This window comes from Photinus pyralis, unplaced genomic scaffold (genome assembly GCF_008802855.1).
Source record: "Photinus pyralis isolate 1611_PpyrPB1 unplaced genomic scaffold, Ppyr1.3 Ppyr1.4_LG3a, whole genome shotgun sequence".
Classification (NCBI taxonomy): Eukaryota; Metazoa; Arthropoda; class Insecta; order Coleoptera; family Lampyridae; genus Photinus; species Photinus pyralis.
Window position 1 is genome coordinate 8,008,956 of NW_022170509.1, and position 25,704 is coordinate 8,034,659.

Below are 25,704 nucleotides of genomic sequence, written 5' to 3' on the forward strand. Positions count from 1 at the left end.
CGTACGTGGCGACATCTCAACTAAACTTGTAATACTAGAACATGAAAGAAAGTGTATCGATTGCCAAGGAGATGGCGCACTTGTACCAATTGTATTTAAACTAATTATTCAAAAAATCTTTTTTACCAAAAATCAACTGCACCAAAATTTCTCGGGAAAACACTTTTTCTGATTAATTTTGGTGCGTAGAATCCAAAACAATTCGTACTTGTTCGATCAGACTTCTCAATCAAAAGCTATGAACTAGAAACAAATTTCGAAAGAAATTCAAAGGGCTGTAACTTTTGAACTAGTAGCCCAATCTTCAAACTATTTGAAATTACGGATTCTACAGGCCACATTCTATAAGAACATTTCTTTTCCCGGTCGATCTGAGACAATTTTTTTTCGGTCCTCAAAAAAAGGCAGTGTATAATCTTCCTTTTTTACCAAAAATCGACTGCACCAAAATTTCTCGGGAAAACACTTTTTCTTATTTAATTTTGGTGCGTAGAATCCAAAACAATTCTTACTTTTTCGATCAGACTTCTCAATCAAGGTATAGACTAGAAACCAATTTCGAAAGAAAATTCAAAGGGCTGTAACTTTTGAACTAGTAGCCCAATCTGGGAACTGTTTGAAATTATGGATTCTACAGGCCACATTCTATAAGAGAAATTTTTTTCCGGGTCGATCTGAGACAATTTTTTTTTCGAGCCTCAAAAAAAGGCAGTGTATAACCTTCCTTTTTTACCAAAAATCGACTGCACCAAAATTTCTCGGGAAAACACTTTTTCTTATTAATTTTGGTGCGTAGAATCCAAAACAATTCGTACCTTTTCGATCAGACTTCTCAATCAAAAGTTATAGACTAGAAACCAATTTCGAAAGAAAATTCAAAGGGCTGTAACTTTTGAACTAGTAGCCCAATCTTGGAACTGTTTGAAATTATGGATTCTACTAGGCCACATTCTATAAGAAATTTTTTTTCGGGGTCGATCTGAGACAATTTTCTTTTCGGGGCTCAAAAAACCACTTTCGAAAGAAAATTCAAAGGGCTGTAACTTTTGAACTAGTAGCCCAATCTTGGAACTGTTTGAAATTATGGATTCTACAGGCCACATTCTATAAGAAATTTTTTTTTCGGGTCGATCTGACAATTTTTTTTCGGGCCTCAAAAAAAGGCAGTGTATAACCTTCCTTTTTTACCAAAAATCGACTACTCCAAAATTTCTCTAATCGTTTTGGATTCTACGCACCAAAATTAATAGGAAAGTGTTTTCCCGAACATTTTTGGGATAGTCGATTTTCAGTGAAAGGCCATATCTCCAGATATTAAAATCACTCCGTTCTTACTATGCTCTTATCACATAATGACTGGTTGCATTCCTCCAATTCATCCACTACACCACAAACAAGTATAGTTGAAAATAATTTCAAGGGTTAATAAAGATCAAATTTATTCGTTTCTCAATTAATGAAGATTTGTGAATACAATTGTAACTAAAATAAAGAAATAACTTAAGGATACAAAATAAATAGATATGGAAATGGAAGGGGATGATCAATTTTAGTTTTCTAATTAAAAACTAGTTATCATTTAAAGTACATGATCACATATTAACTTAAGTGTCGGCAATCAAAATTTCTGATTGAAGTCTTAGTGGACTCTATATAAACTGTATGATTTATTCAACACACCTTTTATTACATTGTTGTCATACAACATAACAAATATCAACAAACACTTCATTAACACGCTTTGTAACTTTATGGAAGCATGTAACAAATCTGTATTTTCATAGAAAGGGTTTCTTAATCGATAGTCAATAACTGTATAAATTTCCTAAAAATAACAAATTGATATCAACGTAATGATTTGCTCCCACATAAGTTTTTGAAGTTTAATTATATTACGCAACTTCGTAGAACGATTAGCCTTTTTATAATATTTCAAATTCCTCATCATCGACATATTCACTATCCTGGCCTTCAACTGGATATTCAACGTCGGGAGGTAACTGTCTTATAGGAGGTAATTCGGCGTCCTTTTGATAGCCGTCGCAAAATATGAACATAGGATATTCGGCGTGACCCCCCTGGCCGGGTGGTATGACTAGCTGTAATGAAAGTGTCTATCTATCATGGGCACAGTGCCATTAAATAACTTACTGTTTGCACATTCTCAATAAGATTCAAAAAATCTTCTTCGGTACTACAGTAGAATCCGATACAGCAAGACGGATCCATTTTGCTAAGATGCATTTTTCTAGGAGATCTGCAATGAAAGCTCGATAGGGGAAAATCTGCCGCCCACACGTCCACCATCTCTTGACAGTAATGAGGATCTAAATGTATTAATTTATCATCTTGGTATCCGATAAAATAAAGGGAATGTTTCGGACGTCCGCCTATTATACCAATACATTGTTCTATGCTTAAAAGAGCCGTCACACATGGAGCGTAAATTGGGTTAAACTTCTCGGCGCCTAGACGAACGGGAATAAGCAAAATTAAAGATTTCCAATTTCCGTCCTTTTTCGGGGAACACTGTTCTAACACGTCCCTAACATAAACTGTAATCAAGTTTGTTTCAATGTTACACGTTCAGTCGGATCAAATGACTCTTACTTGCGCAATCCTGAGCGACATAAACGTGAAGAGAGTCAAATTCATAATTATCCTTAGATGCTAAGTTTACAGCCTTCCTGCAATGAAAACATAAGTAAATACCAAATACAAATTGTAAAGTAGGCAATAATGGCTAGGATAATTATAAACAAGTATAAATTGTGCATTTTTAAACCCAAATACACAGTAACCACTGCTGCAACTCTGTCTTAAAATTTTTATCTAAAGTAGTTACATGCAGCAATTTACAAAATGATGAATTGACAGGTTTAGGCGTTGAGACAGAGGGCATGTACGGTTTCCTCTCTGGGGAGTAAGTGTAACCTACAAATTTAGATTCGTCATGAAGGTAGGAGAAATGTTTGGTATGATACTTCGTAAAATTCGGTAGTTTAGTGACGTTATGACGTCACAAAGATGGCTTCCGGGCGAAAATCTTAGTTACACATTCTAAAGTCTGGTTTCATGTGTAAGGAGTAAAAGTATCATACAAATTTTGATTCAGCATAAAGCTAGAATCAATGTTTGAGATGATACTTGATTATTATTCAAGATATTTTGTACAATTTGGTAGCTTAGTGACATCGTGACGTCACAAATATGGCCGCCAAGTGAAAATCTTCCAAGGATACCCATCTGTTCCTGCAGTTTCTCTTGAGAGGGGAGAGTGTCGCGTTTAAGTTAGTCATTAGGTCAAGATTTTATTCATGCTGTCACAGAAGGACAAAGCATATTCTGCTACCATTTGCTCTTAAATCCCTGTCTGGCAAAGTCGTTGAGTTAACTAAACTCCTAAATAGATGTGGCCATGAGCTTTCATACTCTTAAATCGAAGAAATTGAAACAGCAATAGCTATGCAGATTTCAGCTTGAGAAGAGCAACAGTTAGTAATTCCGAATTACAAATGCAATTACTTACACACCTCGCATGGGATAATATCGATCGTTTAGAAGGAACTTTCTCAGGCAGTGGAACCAGTCATCGAGTTAATGGGATTAAAACACAGCCCATACCAAATCATTGCATGACGCCGCTGTACGACCTTACAACCCTGGCAGGAGGGTTGGCCCTACCCATTGTACACAAGAAGATGGCCGGCCTGTGTGGCGCAGTTCAGTTGAAGCTGGACTGTGGTGCTGGTTCGAATCCGGGTTCGGGCATGGATATTTGTAAATGTATAGTGGGTTGGGTTGGTAGAGCAGCCTTGGCTGAAACCCCGCCCACTCAAAAATAAAGGCTAAATAAATAAATAAATAAATAAAATAAAAATAAATTTCAAAGACATACGTAAAAAATAACAAGTTAAAAAGTAATCGTAAACGATTTACATAAAGCGCATTTCCACTTGCATTCATTTCCATTTGTAAGATGCTTTTCTAAATAAGAAAGTTGGAACTGCGCATATGCAAACCTAAATTTTGAAGCTAACGTTAGATTTTCCTTTGTTCCAAGTGGCTATGTATCGAATTTCATTTAAATCCCTTCATAAATAAGAAAGTTGGCACTGCGCATGCGCAAAACCAAATTTTGAAATTGGCGTTAAATTTGCTTTTATTCCAAGTGGCTAAGTATCAAATTTCATTTAAATACTTTTAAAGGGTGTGGCATTTTTAACGCACATTTTAAATTCGAAATTAAACACATTAAATAAATACGAAATTGAAATATTTTTATTGGAATTTGAAGTTGTGTTCATGACATTACGTATGGAATATAACATCATTTAAATGGCCACCTCTGGCTTGGTGGCCACATGCCACACGGCACGTGAAACCATGCAGTTATTGCGTGGAAAATTCGGAAATCGCATAATTTCTCGTTTCAGCGATGTTAACTGGCCTCCAAGATCTTGCGATCTAACCCCATTGGATTTCTTTCTTTGGGGTTTTCTTAAAAGCAAGGTTTATGTGAACAATCCTGAAACCATCGATGCATTGAAGGACGAAATTCGTCGCTGTATTGAGGAGATTGATCCAGAATTATGCGAAAATGTTATGGAAAATTTTAATAAAAGAATGCGGTCTTTCCACCAAGCCAGAGGTGGCCATTTAAATGATGTTATATTCCATACGTAATGTCATGAACACAACTTCAAATTCCAATAAAAATATTTCAATTTCGTAATTATTTAATGTGTTTAATTTCAAATTTAAAATGTGCGTTAAAAATGCCACACCCTTTATAATTAAAAAAGTTTGCAACTCCGTTTATAAATGGGCGAGATGCGAAAAGGGCGCTGTGAATTTTGAATCGATTCGACTCAACTTTTGGCATTGCGTATTATATGGCTAAAGCTATGCCCATATTGAATTTCATGCAATTCAGTTCATAACTAACGGAGATGTAAAAGCGATCTGAGATTTCTAAACAAAGTTATCGTTCACACGGACAGATAGGGGGACAGACAGACAAAGGAACAGACGGACAGACCAACAGGCAGACGACATACAGCAATGCAAAATTATAAACAATCTCTAGGATCGTTAAGAAACGGCAAAAGTGTAAAATTATGAAACATGCAAAAAAACGGTTTTTCGTTTTTTTACAATAACTTTTTTGTAAGCGGTATAGAAAAAATTCCTTCCTTGGTGCAAGACTCGACACCATAGCGAACCAAATAGCGAAAAAAGTAGAACAATAGCTCTTAAGATAAAAAACTAGTAGAGTCTCAACACGAGCGGACGGACGGACAAAGTGGCCACAATAGCGCATTTTTTTGTGGAAATGCGCTAAAAAATAAAAAAATTAATATTTTGTGGACTATGATGCGTTGTATTGGTCCCAAACGCAAAGTGGTTCCCAGTGAGACAGGATTTAATATCAAACTGCGAAAGGGCATTGTAACAAATCCTACAGAAATTGGATACTTGCCCACAATTGATGCTTGTTCTTGAATTATTGTCATGTTCCTGCAAGGAAAATTGTGAGCCGAATACATGCTGCTGTATCAAAAATTCATTGAAATGTACGGATATGTGTAAAATTCAGGTTTGCAGTAACTATTCACGACCAGATTATGATTTCGAAACTTCATCGGGTTCAGACGACAGTTCAGATGATGAATAATCATTGTTTCTTTTGAAAATAGATATATATGCTCTGTATAATGTTATACAATACATAATAATATTAATATAATGATGTACAATATAAAACAAAGCATTTTTATTTTAAATTAAGTTTAGAATTTAGGTGTCAATACGAATTGTTAAACAGAATTTAAGTGAATACAAAGTCTATATCAAATTATAAAGCAGTATCATGAAAACCTCTTAGCTAATAGCTGCCATCTTAGCTACCAACTTTCACAAAGTATCATCCGAATCATTGATCTTTATGTATGATTGAAATTAAAATTTGTATTATACTGGTAGTCCTCACAAGTTGATCCTGGCCTTAAAACGGTATAATTTTCACTTGGCGGCCATATTTGTGACGTCATGATGTCACTAAGCTACCAAATTTGACAAAATATCATTTTGAATATGGTACTCTTAATCCTTACACATGAAACCGGACTTAAGAATGCTTAACGAAGATTTTCGCCCGGAGGCCATCCTTGTGACGTCACTAAGCTACCGAATTTTACGAAGTATCATACCAAACATTTATTCTACCGTCATGACGAATCTAAATTTGTAGGTTACTTACTCCCCAGAAAGGAAACCAAATCGTCCATTTTTGATCACCTGGCTCAACGCCTAGTTACCTCATACACTGAACACTGTGATGTGAAGATACATTATTTAATTATACAGGGTGTTAATTAATTGAGTGCCGATAATACAGGGTGTGAATCCTCGGGTGATTTTAAGGAGAAAAGTTTATATCAACATATTATGTATATGTTACCGGCAAACTGCGAAATCCGACATTTTGCAAAATGCCTAGGCATTTCGCGAAATGACGAATGTAACAGGCAAAGTGAGAAACGGGATTTCACGAAATGCCTAAACATGCAGGCAAAGTGCGAGGGCTTCGTCATTTCCCACAGATTGTGCATACAGCGTTGCCATTGGATGGTAAACGACGCGACTATTGCGATTTTATTTAAGTATTCGCTAAATATTGCGCTCACGTTTAGACTGCATATCTTCCATGGGTTCTCTGTTGAGTTAAGCTTTGGATTTACTGTGGAGTATATATCAGATGGAGGAAGGTACTATCGCGACCGTTTTACTTTTGCACCGCTGTACGCGCAATCTGTGGAAAATAACCGAGCATTCTCACTTTGCCTGAACGTTTAGGCATTTTGCGAAATCCCTAAAGAGAGGCAGGAGAAGTGCGAACTCGAGTTCCATTTATCACTTTGCCTGCTGCATTGGCCATTTCGCAAAATGCCGGATTTCGCTGTTTGCCGGTAACATATACACAAAATAAGCGACACTTCCATGTTACATGTGAATATACTTTAATAAAACCACTTTTACAAACGCATACAGTCTAAACTTGAATGTCTTAGGAAAGAAAAATGTCATAGAGGGAGCTACATTTTGCATCTGGCAAGAATCGCCTCTTCCATATCGACAACCTTATCAGTCGAGAGGAGAAGGAACATCTTACGCATCTTCCATGGACCGCCTCTTTGTTAGCGACTGCCGATTGACTTCAAACGCCTATTCATGTCTGGGTAATATTGTGGGTGGGAACCAGGGAGGCAACAGTTTATTCAGATATCAGCTATCTTGATTATATTGTTAACTGAAACTTTGTTAATATACAGAGATGTTTTTTTTTAATTTTTATAGTATAACTAATAAATTATTATTATTATTATTATTGTCGAAAATTGTCAGTATTATCCTATTAAGTAGATATCCATTACTACAAAATGCGAGATAGAGTTGAAGTATGCAACTGCTTGCATAGCTAACTCTTGTATCATGTTAGTCGTTACTATCTGACTATTACAATTCATACCATCGTAAGCAATTCAAAATTTTCCAAGTATCACTAATCAAGTGGCTTGTAACTAACTAAAATTGAATTGCTATGCGTCAATTTGAGAATGAAGAAAATCACTAGGTTCTAACATTTTTGTATACCTTATTTTGTAAAGGCCTTCTTGTCGTTTCCCCCCCCCCCCCATGTTGACCTTTCAAGTGGGTACTATTATTACACAATTAACTAGTATCTGATTAAAATCTCAGTTGAGACATGGAAATTTTACAAGTACGCAGTTGATTTACAAGATAGGAACAAGCACCCTCAAAACGAAGTCAATAAAGTACTTACTTGTAAATGATAAAAGATACAACCAAATTTATGTATTTGCTGATAAGCTCGAATTATATCTGTTTTGAGATCACGAAACTGGATGATTTGTATGTTAAAGTGCGCTGGAAGTCCATGCCCAAACCCAGATTTAAAACAAGAAACGTCCTGGATATAGCCAAGCATGTATGATATAGAAAAAACAGATTGGATGCGAAGTCAAGTTAACTTACTTTAAAAGATGAGCGACAAATCCAGGACCATACCAGTCTCCGGCTTTCTTGCCCATACTTTCACCTAATTGAACTAAAGAATGTATAGATAATGGACTATTTCGTGACGGCTTATCTCCGAACCACTTAATAATTTTCCTATGATTTACATTTTCAATGTAACTTTGCTTGGTGGTAGGTTGCTGTTCCGGGTTCCAGCGCCACCCTGTCAATAATAAACTATATCGCCAATTACGCGCGCGCATTAAACACTTACCTCTATTAAGGAAGTGACGTATTAATGCTTCGGCAAGAAGCATCTGACCACTTCGCACCATACATCCCCAACCGCAATCGCTGCTAAAGGTCGAGCCGTTTAGTACCGGAAATTCCCTACGATATGTTAACCATAAACGACTCATAAAATCCGCTTTAAATCCTTCGAATCCCTCTTCGTCGCTATTCGCAATGTCCGTTTGACTTTGAAAAGCCACGACGTCGGTACCAAGTTCGGTACTATCGGAGCACGGGCTTTCAACTTTCTTATGGTAACACTTCCCCAATAACCACACTGGAGATTCCTTCGAAAAATTTGTCTTTAGTTTCATGCCTATAAGAAATTATTGATTAACATGCTAAGTATCGACAGTAATTCGCATATTAAGTAGGACATATTTGTATTTAAGACGCAACAAAAGAATAATTTTAACTTTGATGGGCCATTGTAAAGACGAATTTTAACATGCGAAACCAAAAAGTCGAGGGTAGGTGAGGTGGATGTGCGCATTTTGCCAATATGCAAAAACTGTTCAATTGTTACATAAACTACGTCATTCGGACGTTTTGATTGACATCAACACCTACAGTAACAATGAATCACCCTAAATCTCAATTTTTCTTAAAGTTAAATGTGGTCGCTAATTTAGAATGAACACCATTTCGATCATATCATCAAATATTTGAGTTATTAGACGTTTAATTTTGTTTAAATAATCGTCTTGTATATTGTGTTGACTTATTGTAAAGTTCGAGTACGTCAAGAGCGTTGTGTTTTTCCAGGAGTTCGTTATCGCTCTGTGAAAGCTAATAATTTACAGGCAGGTGTTCGCCGAAGTAAACCCAGATGTTAGTTTATCGAAGACACATTTACAAGTTAAATTACAACAAAGTCATTTTTTTTTAAATCAAGAATCAATTGAAAGTAAAGAAGTGATTAACTCTTCAAGGTAATTAGAATTTTCTTTTAAATTTAATTTATTTCAATCGATCGCATCTGCGTGGTACATTGGCCCTGAGTGCGTTTCTTGCTTACAGCATTGTTGTCATTTTTGTCAAATAAATTTGTGACCAGCTTTGTGTTTAATCGAGCCCAAATTACGACCCAGGATATAAGAGTTCTCATAGAGGAGAATTATGTTACGTGTTAATTAAAAATCTGTTACCTAATTCTTCGGAATTGTGGGGAGGCAAGCTAAGGCAGCCGAGTTCTCGCATAATAAAAATCTTTATCGAGGTTTTCCTAATAGCAGTGATGTCAGACGTGCCTTGGGATATATAGTCAACATTTTCATAAAGTCAACAAATTTGTTTTGCGCATGCGCAATCCAATGTTTTATTTATTAAGAGATTTAAATGAAATTTTGTATGTAGGCACCTCGAATAAAAGTATGACTAATGCCGAATCAAAAAATTTGTTTAGGGCATGCGCGATTCAATTTTTTTATTTGTTAAGATATTTAAATGAAATTTTATATAGGCACCCCATATTTTATTGCAGATTTGGAAAGTACTCAAAAAGTATTATGTAACATATTATACCCTTAACTTTAGCGATTTCGCATTCTCCCTCATTTGATCGTTTTTCGACTTTTTTTAGAGAAACTAAATCGCGCCGGCGACTAAGTTTTGAATTGAAGCACAGACTTCTTACAGTTTCACATAATTTATTGTGGTATTTCCACTGATAACAAAAAATTTGTAGAAAAACGTTCGTTTCCGAACCCCAGTCAAAGTCCGAAAAGAACGTTTTTCTACAAATTAGCATTTTGACTATTTTTTTTCTATGAAATTTGCTTAGGAATTTTTTTGAAGTGTCTTTTATGGCAAAAGAATTATGAACCGAGCGGTCCAAGATGCTATTTCGCTTCACGACCAGAAGAGTCAAGCTCTGTCGTTTCCCTTTGAGTTTCGGATTGGGAATCTCAAAAATCGATATTACTGCTGTAATTATACACAACTATCGTTTACGTACAAGCATTGAACGTTGAACTTTGCCAACCGTATTATTTGCATACCTGAATTGCCAGTGAAGGACGACATCTTTGATCAATTGTGGTATTTGATCCCCTTTGAAACAATCAATCTCATAATCGATTGAAGATGGTTCTGTGGTGACTTTTAGATGGACATTGCGCCAAATGTGTGTGATCAGTTCGCTCTTAAAAATTAATAATACACTCAGTAATGCGCACATATTACGTATGTAGTTTATGTCATGTGGTGTAGTGTAGAGAATATTCCAGAAATCTCGATAGATATCGAGGCGCCATATATTTATTGTTTATTATTTGTAAATAAATAAAGCACGTAATTAAATTTACGTTACAATAGTATAGCGAAATTTAAATTTTAAATGCAGCTAGTGTTTTTTATTTTGTTTTTTTTTTAATGTTTTTTTTGTAAACAGTTTGCGAAGTGGATGATTAAGCGTTTGTTTGTTTGTTCCTTTCTTTTAATTGTTCATTGTTGTGAATTAACTGAAATATATTAAAGGCGTTAATCGCAAAAAAAACATTTTTTTAAATTTTTCAACGACCGAGTCTGTAGGTCTAGTGTACTGAACGGTTCCTTTTGAAAGTTCCTTGTCAGTCTAATTTAGGTGAACCGACAGTAAAATGTAGATGTTGTATAAAATATATTATTTGCGCACAGTCGACCGCTTCAGACGAATTCTCTTTTCACAAATGAAACCCGCTCTCTAATAATTTAGAGGTGGTTGATTTAAATTCGCTCGCGGTTCAAGGCAAATTCTAACACAAAATATAAAACCACCCTGCAGTAATTTACAGGTGGTTGACCCAACTTCGCTCACGGTGCAATGTGTATTGCCTAACGGTTGCATTGAAACAACAAATTTCCACAAACTCTTTCCTGTAATCTGAACCAATCACTCCATACCTTACGATTCACCGCCGCCTTAAGTTTTCAAACGCATTTGCAGAATCAGGACCGCATTTAAGAAAAGTTACTAAATGTGCAAAGAATCAACTCGATTTGTCGGTTGAAATCTGTAATAATTATAGATACACACAATGTGCTTTTTGCAAATAATTCATTCAAATATCCCACAGTACTGTATAATGCAATTTCCTTTACTAATTTTATACCAAAGTTACACACAATATACCAAATTTACCCAAGATTTACTAATTATTTACATAATTACCCACAATGACTAAATTTACTCAGGATGTACACCAAATTTAATAAGTGGTTGACCCCTCATCATTTTAATGCTTATACACAAAACACCTTTTCCTTGCGCGAATGATTACTTTTGTGAAAACCAAATTTTTGTTCTTTAATGTTTATATGCATGGAATAAAGAATCTGAATTATTATTCAATGTTATAAGAATGATAATGAAAAAATACAAAAACAAATTAGTGTGCATTTGCTCAAATTGCTAGTGGGCATATTCTCAACCACAACCCGTATTGTCAATATGTCCAATTTACCTTTTTTTGTTTGCAATGCTGGCAAACAAAAAATGACAGTTTTTTCGTATGTTATGAACTTTTTCCTTGGCATGGGCATATGTACCTCGCTTACTTTAAATGTTTTACAAAAAGGTATTTCGGGAACTCCTCAACCGCACACAAAGGCAAAGTATCTTGTTTAAATAAAACTTGCCTTGTTTAACTAATACCTACCCATTAAGGGCATGGAATTTACAGTTTAAAATTTCATAATGCTAAGATAAGAAGAGCGTTTTTACTGTCTGTCTGTGTTTACTTAGACAGGCTAAAATTGCTTATCAAGAGCTAGTTTTTCAAACAGGTTTTATATACACCCAATTAACTATTTATATTTGTTCTTCAGGTATCAACAAACCAATTACTGGCTACGTATTTTTTCGCACGTGCCTAACGTCATAACTTTGTGTACATACTAATTATAAACCTATTTGTAGTTTTCACACAATTGCCGCTACCTAAAAAATTGCAACAAATAATATTCAATTCACCTGTTGATAAATTACATCCAGGAAATCAACAGGTTTTTCCCACTATTGTGAAAAACCAACCGACGTATTTTTCCCCACACTGTGGACGCATACTATTCAAATCAGAGAGGCGGCAGTTACAAAAATTTGGGTAATTGCACTTACCATACTTCACGTTGTTCCACATCGAAAGAAGCCTAGTCTTAACCTTTCCTTCATCGAAGAGATTCCCATAGTCGTCAAGCTTAAGGCTGGACGAACTAGACGGCGAGCTAGATATATCCGAGCGGAAGAAGAAGTGCGACCTCTCCCGGGATGCCAATTGTGCATTCATCTTAAATTGCCCCAATATCTTCATGGACTATGTGACATCTTCAAACCAGTCGTAACTAAAAATACAAAGTTATAAAAGGAACAAACACAAAAGAAGGCACCATTGTTTTTGTTTGCGAGGGGAGGATTTTTACGTACACGGGAACGGCCTAAGCGAACACAAAACAACCTGAACAGTTAAGACACTCTGCGCTGCACTACTGAACTACATGCTCATTCCATAATGAATAACAAAACTTTAAGATAAGAATATCAGAAAAACGTACGCTAATTACGTCACTTTTTTAATCAGCAGAATTTACAAATAACAGCTATTCAATAAGGAAATATTGTCAACCTCGAGATTCCTTATCTGTCACCATTTAAATATACTCAACTGACTCAAATCACAAACAGCAAAATTAAAGTACACGAGCTAGGGTATTGTAACAATAAGTTGGCAACAGTGTCGTAATCACACCAGAAAGCTGTGGCTAGCATACCGCGAATCATTATAAGCCTTGGAGAAAACCAACCTCACCCATTGTATATGTATTACCATGTATTACGTAAAAACAAAAAATCGCAATTTAGATTAAGCTGACACAAATAAAACAAATTTAGGTTTATAGTATACTCAACCCCTGTTCTACGCCAATCACTACAGTGACTCGGAATTAAAATAAAAACGGCAACGTTCCAAAAGCGAACCGGATCCCGCTTAAATTTGAATCAAAGAATGACACATGGTGGATAATCCAAAAGTACAATAAAAGAAGGCGAGCAAAATAAATCTACAATTGCATAATTGGCATTTTGATTAATTATTTTAATAGTCAATAATGTCGAATGAGTAGGGTTACCCAACGTCCCTGTTCTCCTCCAAAGTAAACCGAACAATGAATTGTTGCCCTATCTCCAATATGGGTTGTAGTTGCACTGAATTCTCCTATAATAAGTCTTTGGCCAGTGCATCACAGAAAAACTATTCCTAATTTTCAAAAATAATGGAAAGGCGCTCAAATGAACATTTTTTATTAATAAACTAATGTCCGGAAATACCTAGGTGTCATCAAGTGGCCTATGAAACACAATTATTTTCATTGTGAGATAAATGCGTATGTTTCATTGTCATGTTAGGTAAGTGTTTAGTAGAAAATGCATCATTTTACAAATATTGAGACCGGCGGGGCAGCTTATACGGTTTAAGCTAGCGAAAAAAAACCAGAAATTTCAGTGCCCCCCATCGTTTCTGAAAATTGGGAATATTGATTCTGTGACATCCTGTATAAAAAGTAGATCCTAAGATTTCTTTGTCCTTTTTCTGCTAATAAACATAATAAAAAAAGTTGTCCGGTTATTTCCTCAAACACTACACAACTTGAATGAGCAACAGTGAAAATGTAGCTGTAGCAGTCTGCTCGTACTCGATGACCCGAACTTCTGTCTGCATGAAATATGTTTGTTTTGTCGATTGATTTTGTCCAGGCTCCACCAATTACAGTATAAAAAGTGTATCCTCTGCCCGCTTTAAATTTACCAATTTTTAGCTTCCTGGCCGTTTTTCGAACATGTCACAACAGGCATATTTGAGCAGTGCCCATTTCGTCTCAGAACACAGATTCCGGAATCTTCGCCCACGGAAAATTCGCCACCGCTACGTTTGCTATGTTCATTCTATTTATTTGGATTGGAGTTCAACGTTGTCTTGTATAACAATTATTAAATATTTACGTTTTGTTTAAATTGATCGCCTTGTAATTTGTTAATTTAATTGTAAAAGGTAGAAACATTGTTGGTTTGCGCGTTACATTATAAAGTTCCTCTGGTCAATGCGATAAGAACATTTATTATCGAGTTGCATAAAGTGAAATTTAATTAGTTTCAAGATAAGCACGTGTTACCGCCGATAAGGTATTCACATTTCGTTTTGATTGGCTGTCTCTTTACGAAATCTTAAAGGAGATTTTTAAAGTGGAAGTGAGAACAGCCTCTCCTACCATGGAAAATTCATGTTATATTCGCCACCGCAATCGCTTACCTTGATACCGAATTCATTAAGCATTTTTTTGATTATTATTACATTTAAATTCAATTCAAACGGCAATTAAAGACTCGCATTGCTAGAATAAGTTATTATTTTGAAATTGGAATTATGACACCACAGGTGAACAAGTTCAAACACTAACAAATACTGTGAAACTTAACTTAATGATCACCACATACATAAAAATACCTTTATGTATGAACAAAATAGCTACAACAAAGCTGCCTACTTAATACTGGTATAATGAAATGCATTGTGTGCATGCCAATTGCAAAATGACTAGAAATTGGTAATTTTATCACAATTAAAAATACCACAAAAATAAAAATGGTAACAACCCTAATTCACTTGGGCAGACCTACACCCCATTTGTCTATTTCCATTCGGACGTGGGACCCACGAGGTTCGAGCTCTTTGTTTACTCTTGCTGATGTTGTATAAGTGATAGACCGTTTTCATCTTCGGTCTTACTGGTTTTTCCTTGCTGCAAAACGCCGATACGGCTTTGCGCATGTTATTACCGGTGTACGCAACGCCCCTCATTTGGTATTCGGTCGTATCTTGGTTCCACTGGGTGTTAAGTTCAATCTTTTTCTGCAAAGAAATTAAAATAAAAATTAACAATCGTACCACCAAAATTACCAAATATTCTTTCGGAATGTAATAATCTATCATAACACTGGCCAATTGTATTTCACGAACGGTCAGGCGATTAGTATCGAGTAAGGCTTGCATTTCCCTTTGGTATTCGTGTTCTTTATCGGCGTGTTCTTCTTTGACGTCGTTTAATAAACACTGAACTTTTTTTATCTTCTTTGTTAATGCTATATCTTCCTCCTGTAGACTAGAATATTTTTCCTCTACATCAATTCGTTCGGCCTGTAAAAAAAAGTGGGTGACTATATAAATAAATTACAACAAAGTTGAAATTTTGTGCAACGCTCAACATTCTGGAATTAGTGACGTCATCGCACTCTGTGCCAATTACACCCTGAAATAATTAACTTAGGGATCTCAAATTTTCTGGATTGTCATCTCCATATTATTAACCAAAAAAAATTGAAAAATGAAATGGGCCTATTTACAGAGAAAAACTTATCCACGAAAATTTTGTATTATGGATCCAATACTTACGCCTTTCTTTTCCAGAGCTTCCTTCAGTTGTTGTTGCGATTTATCTAAATTTTCAATTTCCGCAGAAGACGTTTCCAGCAAAAATTGTTGCTGTTGCGCTTTCTCGAATAAGTTTTCTCCACCGACCAAAATTTTCTTCTGTATGACAGTAATCTTTTGAAGCAAATCTGAACGTTCTTTTCTACAAGAGATTGTGTTACAATTAAAATACATACTATTGAGGGGGCGTACTCAGTTTTTACCAACTCTTCGGACACCGATTCGATTTGTGCCTTATCTTTTTCTTTTTTCTTCTAAAAGTAAATGTGAGTAGCATGAATTACTTATAAGTTTGCTTACCAGTTTTATGACTTTTTCTTCAGCGAGAGATATTTGGGCTACTCGTTTTTGAAGTTCGGCAATTTCATGTTCAAAGGCCTCAATTAGACCCTTCTTGGTCTCTACATTAACGCGAACATGATTTTTAATGTATTTAGCACGGCTGGCGTATCGCAATGTGCATATGCTCTCTTCATAGTCAACATCAGATGGACTAACCATAGCAATCTGTGTGAAAATGCAATTCTTTCAAATTATTATTATTCAGAACAATAAAGTGCCAAGTTTCAAAGTTAACAGCCCTTTAGTTTTGAAAACGATTATTTGTCAGTAAATATTACTACTGCCCAACACTAAATTTCCGATTGAATGGAAGAGCAAAATAGCTTCAAGTTCAAGTCTTGTGATTTTTGTTGTTTTAGTGACTTACAAAATTTCTTTAAATATTTGCAGAATAACCTCGTTACTTATTTATTGTAATTGAAGCGTGAAATCCAGGAAAAAGGCAATACATTTGGTATTTCGCGTCATTAAATTTTCAATAAAATTAAGCATCCATGAAGTCAGCCCCTACATACCAAATTATTTACCAAGCACTGTATATATGAACCCAATAAACCATACTTCAAATATTTATTTTATTATTTATATATAATAATAGCCCCGCGTTAAAACAGCTGACGACGTTTTACAGAATATGGACCACTTAATTTAGCCCGGTCCTAACTGAAACGAAGTTCAGAGAAGTAGCAGTACGCCTATTATTACCCCAGGTACTCATTTTTTCAACAAGACTGAGTCGACTTCAAGGAGGAAAAACGCCAAAGGCTGTTTGTGGGCGGTCCCGGGAATCGAACCCGGGACCTTCATGCTGTAAGTCCATAGCACTAACCTAACTCTTCCTCTATTTTTTCATTTATTTTTTCTATTATTTTATTATTTTAATTTTTAATTTTAAATGAGCAGTGTCAGCTAAGGCTGCACACAAAACTTCCAAGATCAAATATAGATTTGACCAAAAGATTCTCTTGCAAGCGGATGCGCACACCTGGTGTTTAAAATATGCAATATAATTACCTTTCCTAGACGAATCTTTGGTTCAAATTTCAAAAAATTTCTTTATAAATAAAAGTTAGCATAGCGCATGCGCATATTTGATGTGTACAATATGCGATATGCTTGCTTTATAAGAAGCATCTGGGGGTATATTTAAAAAAAATTATCTCCATAAAAATCAGTTGACAATGCGCAAATTAATCGTCAAGATTTGTCTTGGCTCGGGTGCTAGAGTTGTAAGCTACCGAATTCAAAAAGAACGAACTAAATATCTTGAAAACTTTAGTAGTTAAGGCCTCAGACGGATGGGCGAGGAAAGTAGCCATAATAGTGCCTTCCAACATGAGTTGGAATATGCGCTAAAAATGATATAGACCTCTACATTTGAGAATTTAAACTATTGCAAACCATCACAATATTGTTACCATATAACTGACACTTCTGATAAGTTCATTGGAACTACACAGAAATTGTAAGGGCTGCCTTATGGATGCAAATTTCCTATATATGACAACTAATGTCTAGAGCGGAAACATAAAAGTACTACCAACTACAATCAAACAGTGAAAAAAGCTATAAATCAGAGTTAACATGGAGCCTACAACATTAAAATTATGTTACCATTGCGGTTTTTGAATTTCCACCCAGAGAGTCCTGAAGCAATCGGGTCAACTTCGAATTCCGATAAGGTATATGACTACTCTTCCCCTCCACAAGAGCGGATATAACGTTACCAAGTACAGACAAGGACTGATTAATATTGCTGGCCTCCTTTAAACGATCACCGGTAGCATGAGTCCTGCTCAGACGTTCCGAACCCTACAATCGCAAGCATTAATAAGTCATTACAAATTTGTGACATACAGCCAAATCGACAAGGTTCAATTTTCCTATCGTTGTTTTATTATCGGCCATATCCTTAGCTTCAATATTGATCGTGAAGATGGCGTGAGAACGCGAACTGACATCGTTCATTAAAGTTGACCTAGTCATTCGATTGGCATTGCCTCTGTTCATTAATTCCGTGATTGATTCAATAGAATCAACGGTAAACCCCATTAAATCTTTCACGTAGACGCCAACATCGGGACGTTCTCGTACTTCCAATTTTGAATTAGGATTTGATGACAAAAGGTCATGTACATCTTCGTTATAAATTTCCAAATATGTCACAGTTACTACAAAGAATCGTTCGCCGCTTGCTCTGCATATTTGAGTAAATATATGCGAAAATGTGTTCGGTATGATGCCTTTCAAATCATTTTGATTAGAAACTCCTGACATTGTGAAGGTTTTCCCAGTACCCGTTTGACCGTAAGCAAAGATTGTACCGTTATATCCTTGGAATGCCTTCTCAACAATAGGCAATGCGATGAGTCTATACAAATCCATCTACAACAGAGCGACATTCGTCATAAGCGATTGCAAGTTGCTACCCGTACCTGCGTACAATCCTCTGGGAAAATGTAATCAAATTTAAACGATTTTGATTTCCCATTTACAGTGTCTGGCTTTGTTAATGTAATCACATTTTCAGAGCGATCTACTACTACAATGTTCTGATGGCCTTTAATTTCTTCCTTTTTGCTTAATGGACGTACTCTAATTACAACACGAACATTTTCTATTTCATCTTGGCGATTGGATTTAGTTTTTGCCATGGCTGGTTACCTGTATAAAATTATATTCTAATAATTATTGAAAAATTTGTAGGCATTGTTCTCTGGAGACAAATAACGGGTAATACCAACTTGCATTGCAGTAGTTGCAATTGCACCTAAACTCCGACGTAACTCGGTGAAAAGCGCACTGCGCACGCGTACTCGCTGGAGTTTGAAAATCAAATCACGATTTTTTATAATGGACAATGGCAGAAAAACGAAATAAGAAGCACGAATAAGTGTTATGTATGTTACGTTATATAAACCCAATAATGAATAATTCTGATTTCTAAACTTGCAATTGGTGTGTGAAAATCGCACTATTTTTTTGTAGCATTGAACTACAAGTTGTGTGAACTACGACGTAGTAGAACTACTAGAGGACTTTTTCTACTATAAAAAAACATGAATAATACTACACCTTTGACATAATAATAAATTCTTATCAATCATTATATGATTTACACTGTATCATTCTGAATAGAGCGATAATGACCGTTTACAATACAAAGTAGCACACTAATAAGTTATCGAACCCTAGAATATGCATATTAAGGAAAGGGGTAGCATTTTTAATAGGGGAAGTAGCAAATTAAATGGGCGCGCTTGGTCAGACCTCATTATTAAGCGGCAGAACAAAGCGATGCAAACTTTATAGGGGAGTTGATGGTGTCCGTCTGTCCGTCTGTCCGCGAACACGATAACTGTCAAACGCTTCGACCGATTTGGTTCAAACTTTACACAGTTGGCCTATATGCCACAAGTAATAAGCTTATTGAAAATGGGTCAAATCCAATGACCCATTGGGGTCACGCCTCTCTGTCTCTGCCAAACGCTTGAACCTATTTAGTTCAAACTTTGCACAGTTGACCTATATTACACATGTAATAAGCCTATTGAAAATGGGTCAAATCCAATGACCCAGTGGGGTTATGATTCTCTGTCCCTGCCAAACGCTTGTACCTATTCGGTTGAAACTTTGCACAGTATACTTTTATACTATATGTAACATGTCTATTGAAAATGGGTCAAATCCGCAATGACCCCTTGGGGTCACGTCTCTCTGTCTCTACCAAACGCTTGAAACTATTTAGTTCAAACTTTGCACAGTTGACCTATATGCAACATGTAACAAGCCAATTGAAAATGGGTCAAATCCAATGACTCCGTGGGGTCACGCCGAGGTACTCTGCCGCTTTTTTAAACGCTCTTTATGGGTTTATTAAAGATGCGATGTCTACTGATGTCTTTTGCGCTCGAGGGTGATGTAAACAAACATTGCGACTGCTGATCCGCGATCATCGCCAATTAATTCAATAACTCACCGAGGGGCATTCAGCCCCGATCTACTGCTACCTCTATTTGAGGAAGGGTTACGCCACGCGTTAGTGAGGATACCCATTTCACCTCGGCCCTCGGTCAATCTAGATCAACCACCGTCGATCTATACCTCGCATTGCCCTCCCCGCGCGAACACCTGCAGGTCAAGCTCATCCCAAACGAGTACGTTTTCCTAAAATATGGTACGATCAACGAAATTTTATTAATTCAGAAAATGCGGAGAAATTTTAGGTGACGTCGCACTGTTGCAATGCTTACGTCTATTTTGGAACTAAACATTTATTTTCACGTTAATTGCATATTATGAACTATTAGGTATCTTTACAAACATAACAAATACGTACGTACCATTATCCCGATTAATTAAAAGTCCAGACCAAAATAACCTATATAAAGCAAATAATTCTGAATTCAAAATTTTTCATATCCGTCGATTGGGGGGCTTGGTATTTCACCCTGGTTGCTCCGCCGGGGATCCACCCCTTCGATCAATCGGACGTTGGTTGGCGATAAATACCATCCATCCTGCGGATGCGTATGTGATTATGGGTCTGATGCAGGTTTTGAATAATATTTTGATGTTTTTTTTATGTTATGTTATGTGTGTCAAATATTAATTCAAGAGGAATTCCAGTGGAGCCTGATGGGATTCGACCTTTCTTTAATTGACTTGACAACCATTCTAATACGCATTCATATCACTACAAACAATTAATTTTGCTATAAAGTTTAATATTAATTTATTGGCTGGTTTTTTTCTAGGTCAGTTCTTTTTTCCCAGCCTATTTTTATATTTGTCCTGGGTAAACTACCATTTTCTAAATTTATTCTTGCAATGTACTTTATTTTGATTAAATTTCTGTGTTTAAAGCTTTACTTCTGTGCCTTACTTGGTCCTCACTTCGACAAGCAACACATAGGTATATAGCGACCGTTAAAAACCGTACGCAGTACATGGTCCTAGCATTTTGTGATTCAGGTTAGATAGCTTTGCCTAGACAATCATGTGCCATGTTAGTTTGGAAGGAGGGAAAGATTTTGATTTTAAATCGTGAATTACACAGTCTCTCGGAGCTGCCCTAGGTACGTTCCAGTATGTAGGTATGTATATGCGTATATTGGCAATTTTCTGAGATAACGACTGGACGGTTTTGTTTAAAATTTTGATATGTATAGTAGGCATACGGAAACGACAAATAACGGGTCGGATTTTTGCAAAAAAATTATGGAGCGCCGCAGCAGCATCGAACTTTTTTTTCAAAGTTCAAAACTAAGATCTCTTTTTCGACAAAACTAATTAACTCTTAATTAATTTACGATTATTAATTATATGTTTCGACGTTGTATGGCCGTTATTTATAAATGTTGGCAGTTTTTCTAAGCTAAACAATTGCAGAATTTTTTTTTAAAAAACGAACACGCAAAAAGGATGCAAACGCGCCGCAGATTTAGGGGATTTGAGCACTCACATTTGGGCACTCTTTTAAAAGATCCTTAAACAATTTTCGCATTATTGACCATAATTAATAACATCCAAATTTGCATTGAATTCTGTAAGAGGTCAACAATTTCCTGTGGGAATTTGAACAATATACCTAGTGTTTAACAATAAAGCGGCGCATACATGTATCAGCAAATTAACATGACTTTTTTGCACCAATGTGAGGGAGCGCGATAGACGTGCAACACCAATGCTTAAACGTCGCCCAACAACACGAACGGTGCAACTGCAGGGGGGGTTTCAATGGTAGTCCGGGTTTTAGGCTACGGAGATATCTATGAGTTTCTGTCAAACCAAGATAAACTTTTAAGGCGCCAATCAGCTTTGGTTACAATTTTTTAAAACACCGAATCCTCATTAAACTTGGGAGTTATTGAACATTGTCTGGTGCTTTTTTTGCATTCCTGCTCATAATGCCAACGTTGAAAGAATATTTTCACTAGTGGCATAACAGTGGACCAAAGAAAGGAATTTTTCCAATACCTACATTGTTTTCTTGAATTTCATCCATAATTTTTGTACATTAACTGGTAATTTTAATCCCTAGAGATTAAAAAAATTTTAATCCCTCATTTTTGTTTTCTTGTAAACAATTCATGGAAAAATGGATTTAAATCGATCGGTATTGGAAAAAATAGTATAAGCAACACTGGATTAAACTAGTTTTTGTTCCCTTAAAGATATTTAAAAAAATATTAAATTTAAACCATTCTCTCAGGAACAAAAACTCTTTTTAATCCCTTGTTCCTTTACACGTTTACACTATTATTGAATTTGAAACAGTCTAGTCAGTGATAAAAATAAAGTAGAATTTCAAAGACTATTTCTTTAGACAATATTTTTTCTAAAATTCAGTTGATATGTCCGGATTTATTATCCCTAAATCCGGGGTTTTCACGCTTCCTGTCCTAGTTGGCAGAGTTTTGAGATGGCAACCCTATATCCTTTGCACAGCGGATTGCTGTACAATGTCTCATTCATGCAAATCCTCTTGTTGTTTTGAACCAACGAATAAAAAATGACACTGTTGGATACTCCATGTCTTAAACTCATCTTAGACTTTTCATTATATCCAATCCACTTATTATTTTTATTATTGGTCATTGAGCAAAATAAATAGTGCAAATCGTCTGTGATTTGTTTCCTGGATTGATTGTTAAACATTTCAGGGGACATATTTAAATTCTGAAAAGTAAACGTGAGTGACTTACCAACTCTCCCTTTCATTGAGTACAGCTGTAAATTAAAAAATCGCTTACAAGTCTTTCTTTACATTTTAATCATACATATTTATGACAAATACAGTTATAAAAAACTTATTAATATTGCAAAAATATATCAACATTGGATAACTAATCTATAATATTGGCAAAAACAATGGTGATGATTCGTTGCAGTGATATGCATATAGCTTTTCTATCATACATTTTAAAAATAATGGATGATAAAGAGAGCTATTTCTAAAATTAGCAATACTTAACCCTAAGGAAGTCTAAGTATATAAAAATATATAAAAATGTACGGAATCAAATATAATGATTAAATACGCTCAATAAATATTGAAATTTATACAAAAAATTATTCAAATCAGTGCTAAATTTTCCGGTTCATGAGAAAAACTTAAAGATGTTCTACATAAAACTCAATTATAAGTTTTTGGAAACTGCCATTTTTTAAATTGGCTTTATCAAGATATAAGCATAAGTCAGGTACGCTTTAAATGTTTTTTGGGCGAGTGGCCAAATTATCTTTAATACTACCCTCTCGCATAATGGAATGCTCAAAATTAGAATAAACCAACTGAAATCCGGGAAAATCTTACATTTTAAAAGTGAAATTAACGTACGCGAATTTCAATTGGTTATCAATCATAACATTAACATATAATATACTTTAAATTAACGAAAATCACAATGTAATATTTTTTCAATAATTCTTATTGCTAAGTCATGGCTGGATCTGGTATGTATGTACAATTTACATTTACAATTAGAGTTCCATAACCCATTCCCTTTGATACATAATCTTGTGTCGCTGTAAGGGTTGTTATAATACCTGTATAAATACAACTGTGAGATCATTGGTGACCATGATTTTTAAAAATCAAATTCGCCATTAATTGGCTTAACGTATACGTTCATTAATTACTTAGTATGGTTTGAAAAAGTTCGATATTGCCGTAATATAAAAATTCGAGCCTAGAATGTAAAATACATTGAATGCTAAAGGTCACAAACTAATTGTAAAACAAAATTGTGACCATCATAAAATCAACTAATAATAACAATAACTTAAAGAAATAAAAGTGTTCGGAAGTTCTAATACGATGACACTTTCTAGATTCTATAAACAAAAAATAAAATTCTACATTCAACACTTTGTTCTTAAAAGATATTCTAGAAACAATCACAACAAACGATAAATGAGTATGTTAGGGCAAAACTTATATAGCAACAAGAGAGTTAATGATCCATCAGTTCTATAAAAGTAATATCAAACAGTTCTTCGTCGACCGCTTTCAGTTCTAGGAGAAAAAGGTCTTCATTGCAATAGTACGCTACCATATCGTCATCAATCTTGGCCGTAATGCTAAAATACGTAATGAGTGAGAACTGTATTGATAATGCGAACGGGTTAGAACATGCAAGGAGTTAGTGCCCCGAAATGTTAATTTAGCTACTTCAAAACTAATAGGTAGGTATATATGCTAACTTACCCTTTTTTGTTTTTGCGATACAAGTTATTTATGCTCGAAGCAGAAATTTTGTACTTATTCTCAATCTGCAAAATAAGGAAAACAGAATTAATTTTCTAACAGCATAGAGCTTTCTGTCTTTCTTAATTTTAGCATAGATTTAGAAGAAGTACTGAGCTTTTGACTACTCAAAAAAAAGTAACATTACGGAGCTAAACAAAAGTGAGTATCACGTCGGTAATGAATATGATGTTAATTCGACATGCTAGTTTAGTTTGTTATAATTGGAATGAAAATGTATAAAAGCCCAGTACATCCAGGTCCATGCACGTTAAGCGGGAAGCCAAGCGTTACAAAGGAATTGAACTTACAGCATTTAGTAATCCAACCGTCGTCGGTGGAACCACGTGCAATGGTGTGTATATGTCCTCCGACTCTTGCCGTACGTACAGCATTACTCGCTCGTTTAAAGGCGGCGGTCCTCCGGATCCGGACACGCTACCAATCACTTTGGCACGTTTCAATGGTGGAGTGAACAATGCTCCATCAGTAGTTAAACTAGTATCCAGAAGGCTGTCTTTCTTTTCAGAATCGGGAGGGAAATGGTTGTGAAATTTCAAAGTGGGTGTCGTCGGTGGTTTGCCGGCGGTATGTAAAAGGAAGGGCGAACCAGATTTTACATGATCGGCAGGTCCACTTAGAGAACTGTCCGTGTCATGTGGATAAAAACCTTGCAGCTCCATTGATGTCAACTAAACACATGTACACATATAAATTACAGTACAGTTTTTAACATGCGTGGCACTACTAAGCTGATTATATACCTAATAATAATCATAAAAATCCTAGGTGACAGCCTAAATAATCTACAGAGGTTTGAGCTATCTGACTAAAAATCAAGAGCATATGCGATTCTAGCAAATCGTCTGGCACCTTTTGGTGAGATTCTGAGTAGGTACCTATTTCCAGACGGGCAAACATAACAATAAAAACAATCATGGAACATAAGCAATATGACACAATTAGGTTTTTAGCGTCTACCTAATGGCCTTATGATTCTAGACCAATTAAAACATATACATAGATAACAATTAAATAGGTGAGGTGAGTGTACTTGGTCTCGAATTTAAAAATACGAAATGCCCTTTCTGCTCATCCAATGCAATAGATTGAATTATATCGTAACTACTTTTGTTTTGAACCAATCTCTGCATTTCATGAATGGTAGGTAATGGTCATTTTCCACAAACGGATCTTTTGGTAATTTGAACGCCTTAGTGGACGATATGAATAGGTATTGAATCAGTACTGAATTTTAGGTAATGGTAAGGTGTGTTACAGTTAGAGGTTGTATGATGTTGATTTAAAATGGGTCAA

The 25,704-nt window shown here is 35.5% G+C and overlaps 3 protein-coding genes across 10 annotated transcripts in view; all 3 read right to left on the reverse strand.

The window, feature by feature from the left end:
• Window positions 1-1,654: 1,654 nt before the first annotated feature.
• LOC116166279 (cysteine protease ATG4D) lies at window positions 1,655-13,013 on the reverse strand. 4 transcript variants are annotated; one of them, XM_031481169.1, is made up of 7 exons: window positions 12,697-13,013; window positions 12,428-12,651; window positions 8,315-8,618; window positions 8,059-8,263; window positions 2,611-2,687; window positions 2,152-2,555; window positions 1,655-2,099 (listed from the first exon to the last, which is right to left on the reverse strand). In XM_031481169.1, exons 2-7 carry the CDS (start codon window positions 12,428-12,430, stop codon window positions 1,923-1,925), a joined length of 1,170 nt encoding a protein of 389 aa, XP_031337029.1. In that variant the 5' UTR covers window positions 12,431-12,651; window positions 12,697-13,013; the 3' UTR covers window positions 1,655-1,922. The 4 variants fall into 4 exon arrangements, with proteins under 4 accessions (XP_031337029.1, XP_031337027.1, XP_031337026.1 ...); XM_031481167.1 differs by having other exon boundaries at window positions 8,315-8,647; window positions 12,734-13,012; XM_031481166.1 differs by having other exon boundaries at window positions 8,315-8,647; window positions 12,697-13,012.
• Window positions 13,014-14,694: 1,681 nt separating this feature from the next.
• LOC116166278 (kinesin-like protein KIF3A) lies at window positions 14,695-19,117 on the reverse strand. The gene is made up of 9 exons (XM_031481165.1): window positions 18,881-19,117; window positions 18,572-18,800; window positions 17,994-18,521; window positions 17,751-17,948; window positions 16,095-16,301; window positions 15,987-16,048; window positions 15,756-15,936; window positions 15,264-15,500; window positions 14,695-15,215 (listed from the first exon to the last, which is right to left on the reverse strand). Exons 2-9 carry the CDS (start codon window positions 18,788-18,790, stop codon window positions 14,961-14,963), a joined length of 1,887 nt encoding a protein of 628 aa, XP_031337025.1. The 5' UTR covers window positions 18,791-18,800; window positions 18,881-19,117; the 3' UTR covers window positions 14,695-14,960.
• Window positions 19,118-23,002: 3,885 nt separating this feature from the next.
• The window catches only part of LOC116165551 (protein grainyhead), a 148,526-nt gene continuing 145,824 nt past the window's right edge, over window positions 23,003-25,704 (reverse strand). Inside the window, exons 12-14 of one of the 5 annotated variants that reach the window (XM_031480097.1) lie at window positions 24,699-25,079; window positions 24,349-24,413; window positions 23,003-24,221 (exon numbers count right to left, since the gene is read on the reverse strand). In XM_031480097.1, the coding sequence (XP_031335957.1) occupies window positions 24,095-24,221; window positions 24,349-24,413; window positions 24,699-25,079 (573 nt within the window). In that variant the 3' untranslated portion in view covers window positions 23,003-24,094. The remainder of the gene's footprint in view (window positions 24,222-24,348; window positions 24,414-24,698; window positions 25,080-25,704) is intronic. The other 4 variants (XM_031480094.1, XM_031480096.1, XM_031480098.1 and 1 more) reach the window with 4 other exon arrangements.

What these genes read in the sequence shown, in the direction of transcription:
- LOC116166278 (XM_031481165.1), bottom strand. Translation starts at nt 18,790, where the DNA reads ATGGCAAAAACTAAATCCAATCGCCAAGATGAAATAGAAAATGTTCGT. An exon ending in AAGCTCTGGAAAAGAAAGGC is followed by an intron (nt 15,501 to 15,755) that starts GTAAGTATTGGA and finishes TTTTTTTTACAG; the next exon opens with GCCGAACGAATTGATGTAGA. An exon ending in ACATTCCGAAAGAATATTTG is followed by an intron (nt 15,216 to 15,263) that starts GTAATTTTGGTG and finishes ATTTCTTTGCAG; the next exon opens with AAAAAGATTGAACTTAACAC.
- LOC116166279 (XM_031481167.1), bottom strand. Translation starts at nt 12,620, where the DNA reads ATGAAGATATTGGGGCAATTTAAGATGAATGCACAATTGGCATCCCGG. An exon ending in TTTGTCGCTCATCTTTTAAA is followed by an intron (nt 2,688 to 8,058) that starts GTAAGTTAACTT and finishes TTTTCATTGCAG; the next exon opens with GAAGGCTGTAAACTTAGCAT. An exon ending in TTATTGAGAATGTGCAAACA is followed by an intron (nt 2,100 to 2,151) that starts GTAAGTTATTTA and finishes CTTTCATTACAG; the next exon opens with CTAGTCATACCACCCGGCCA.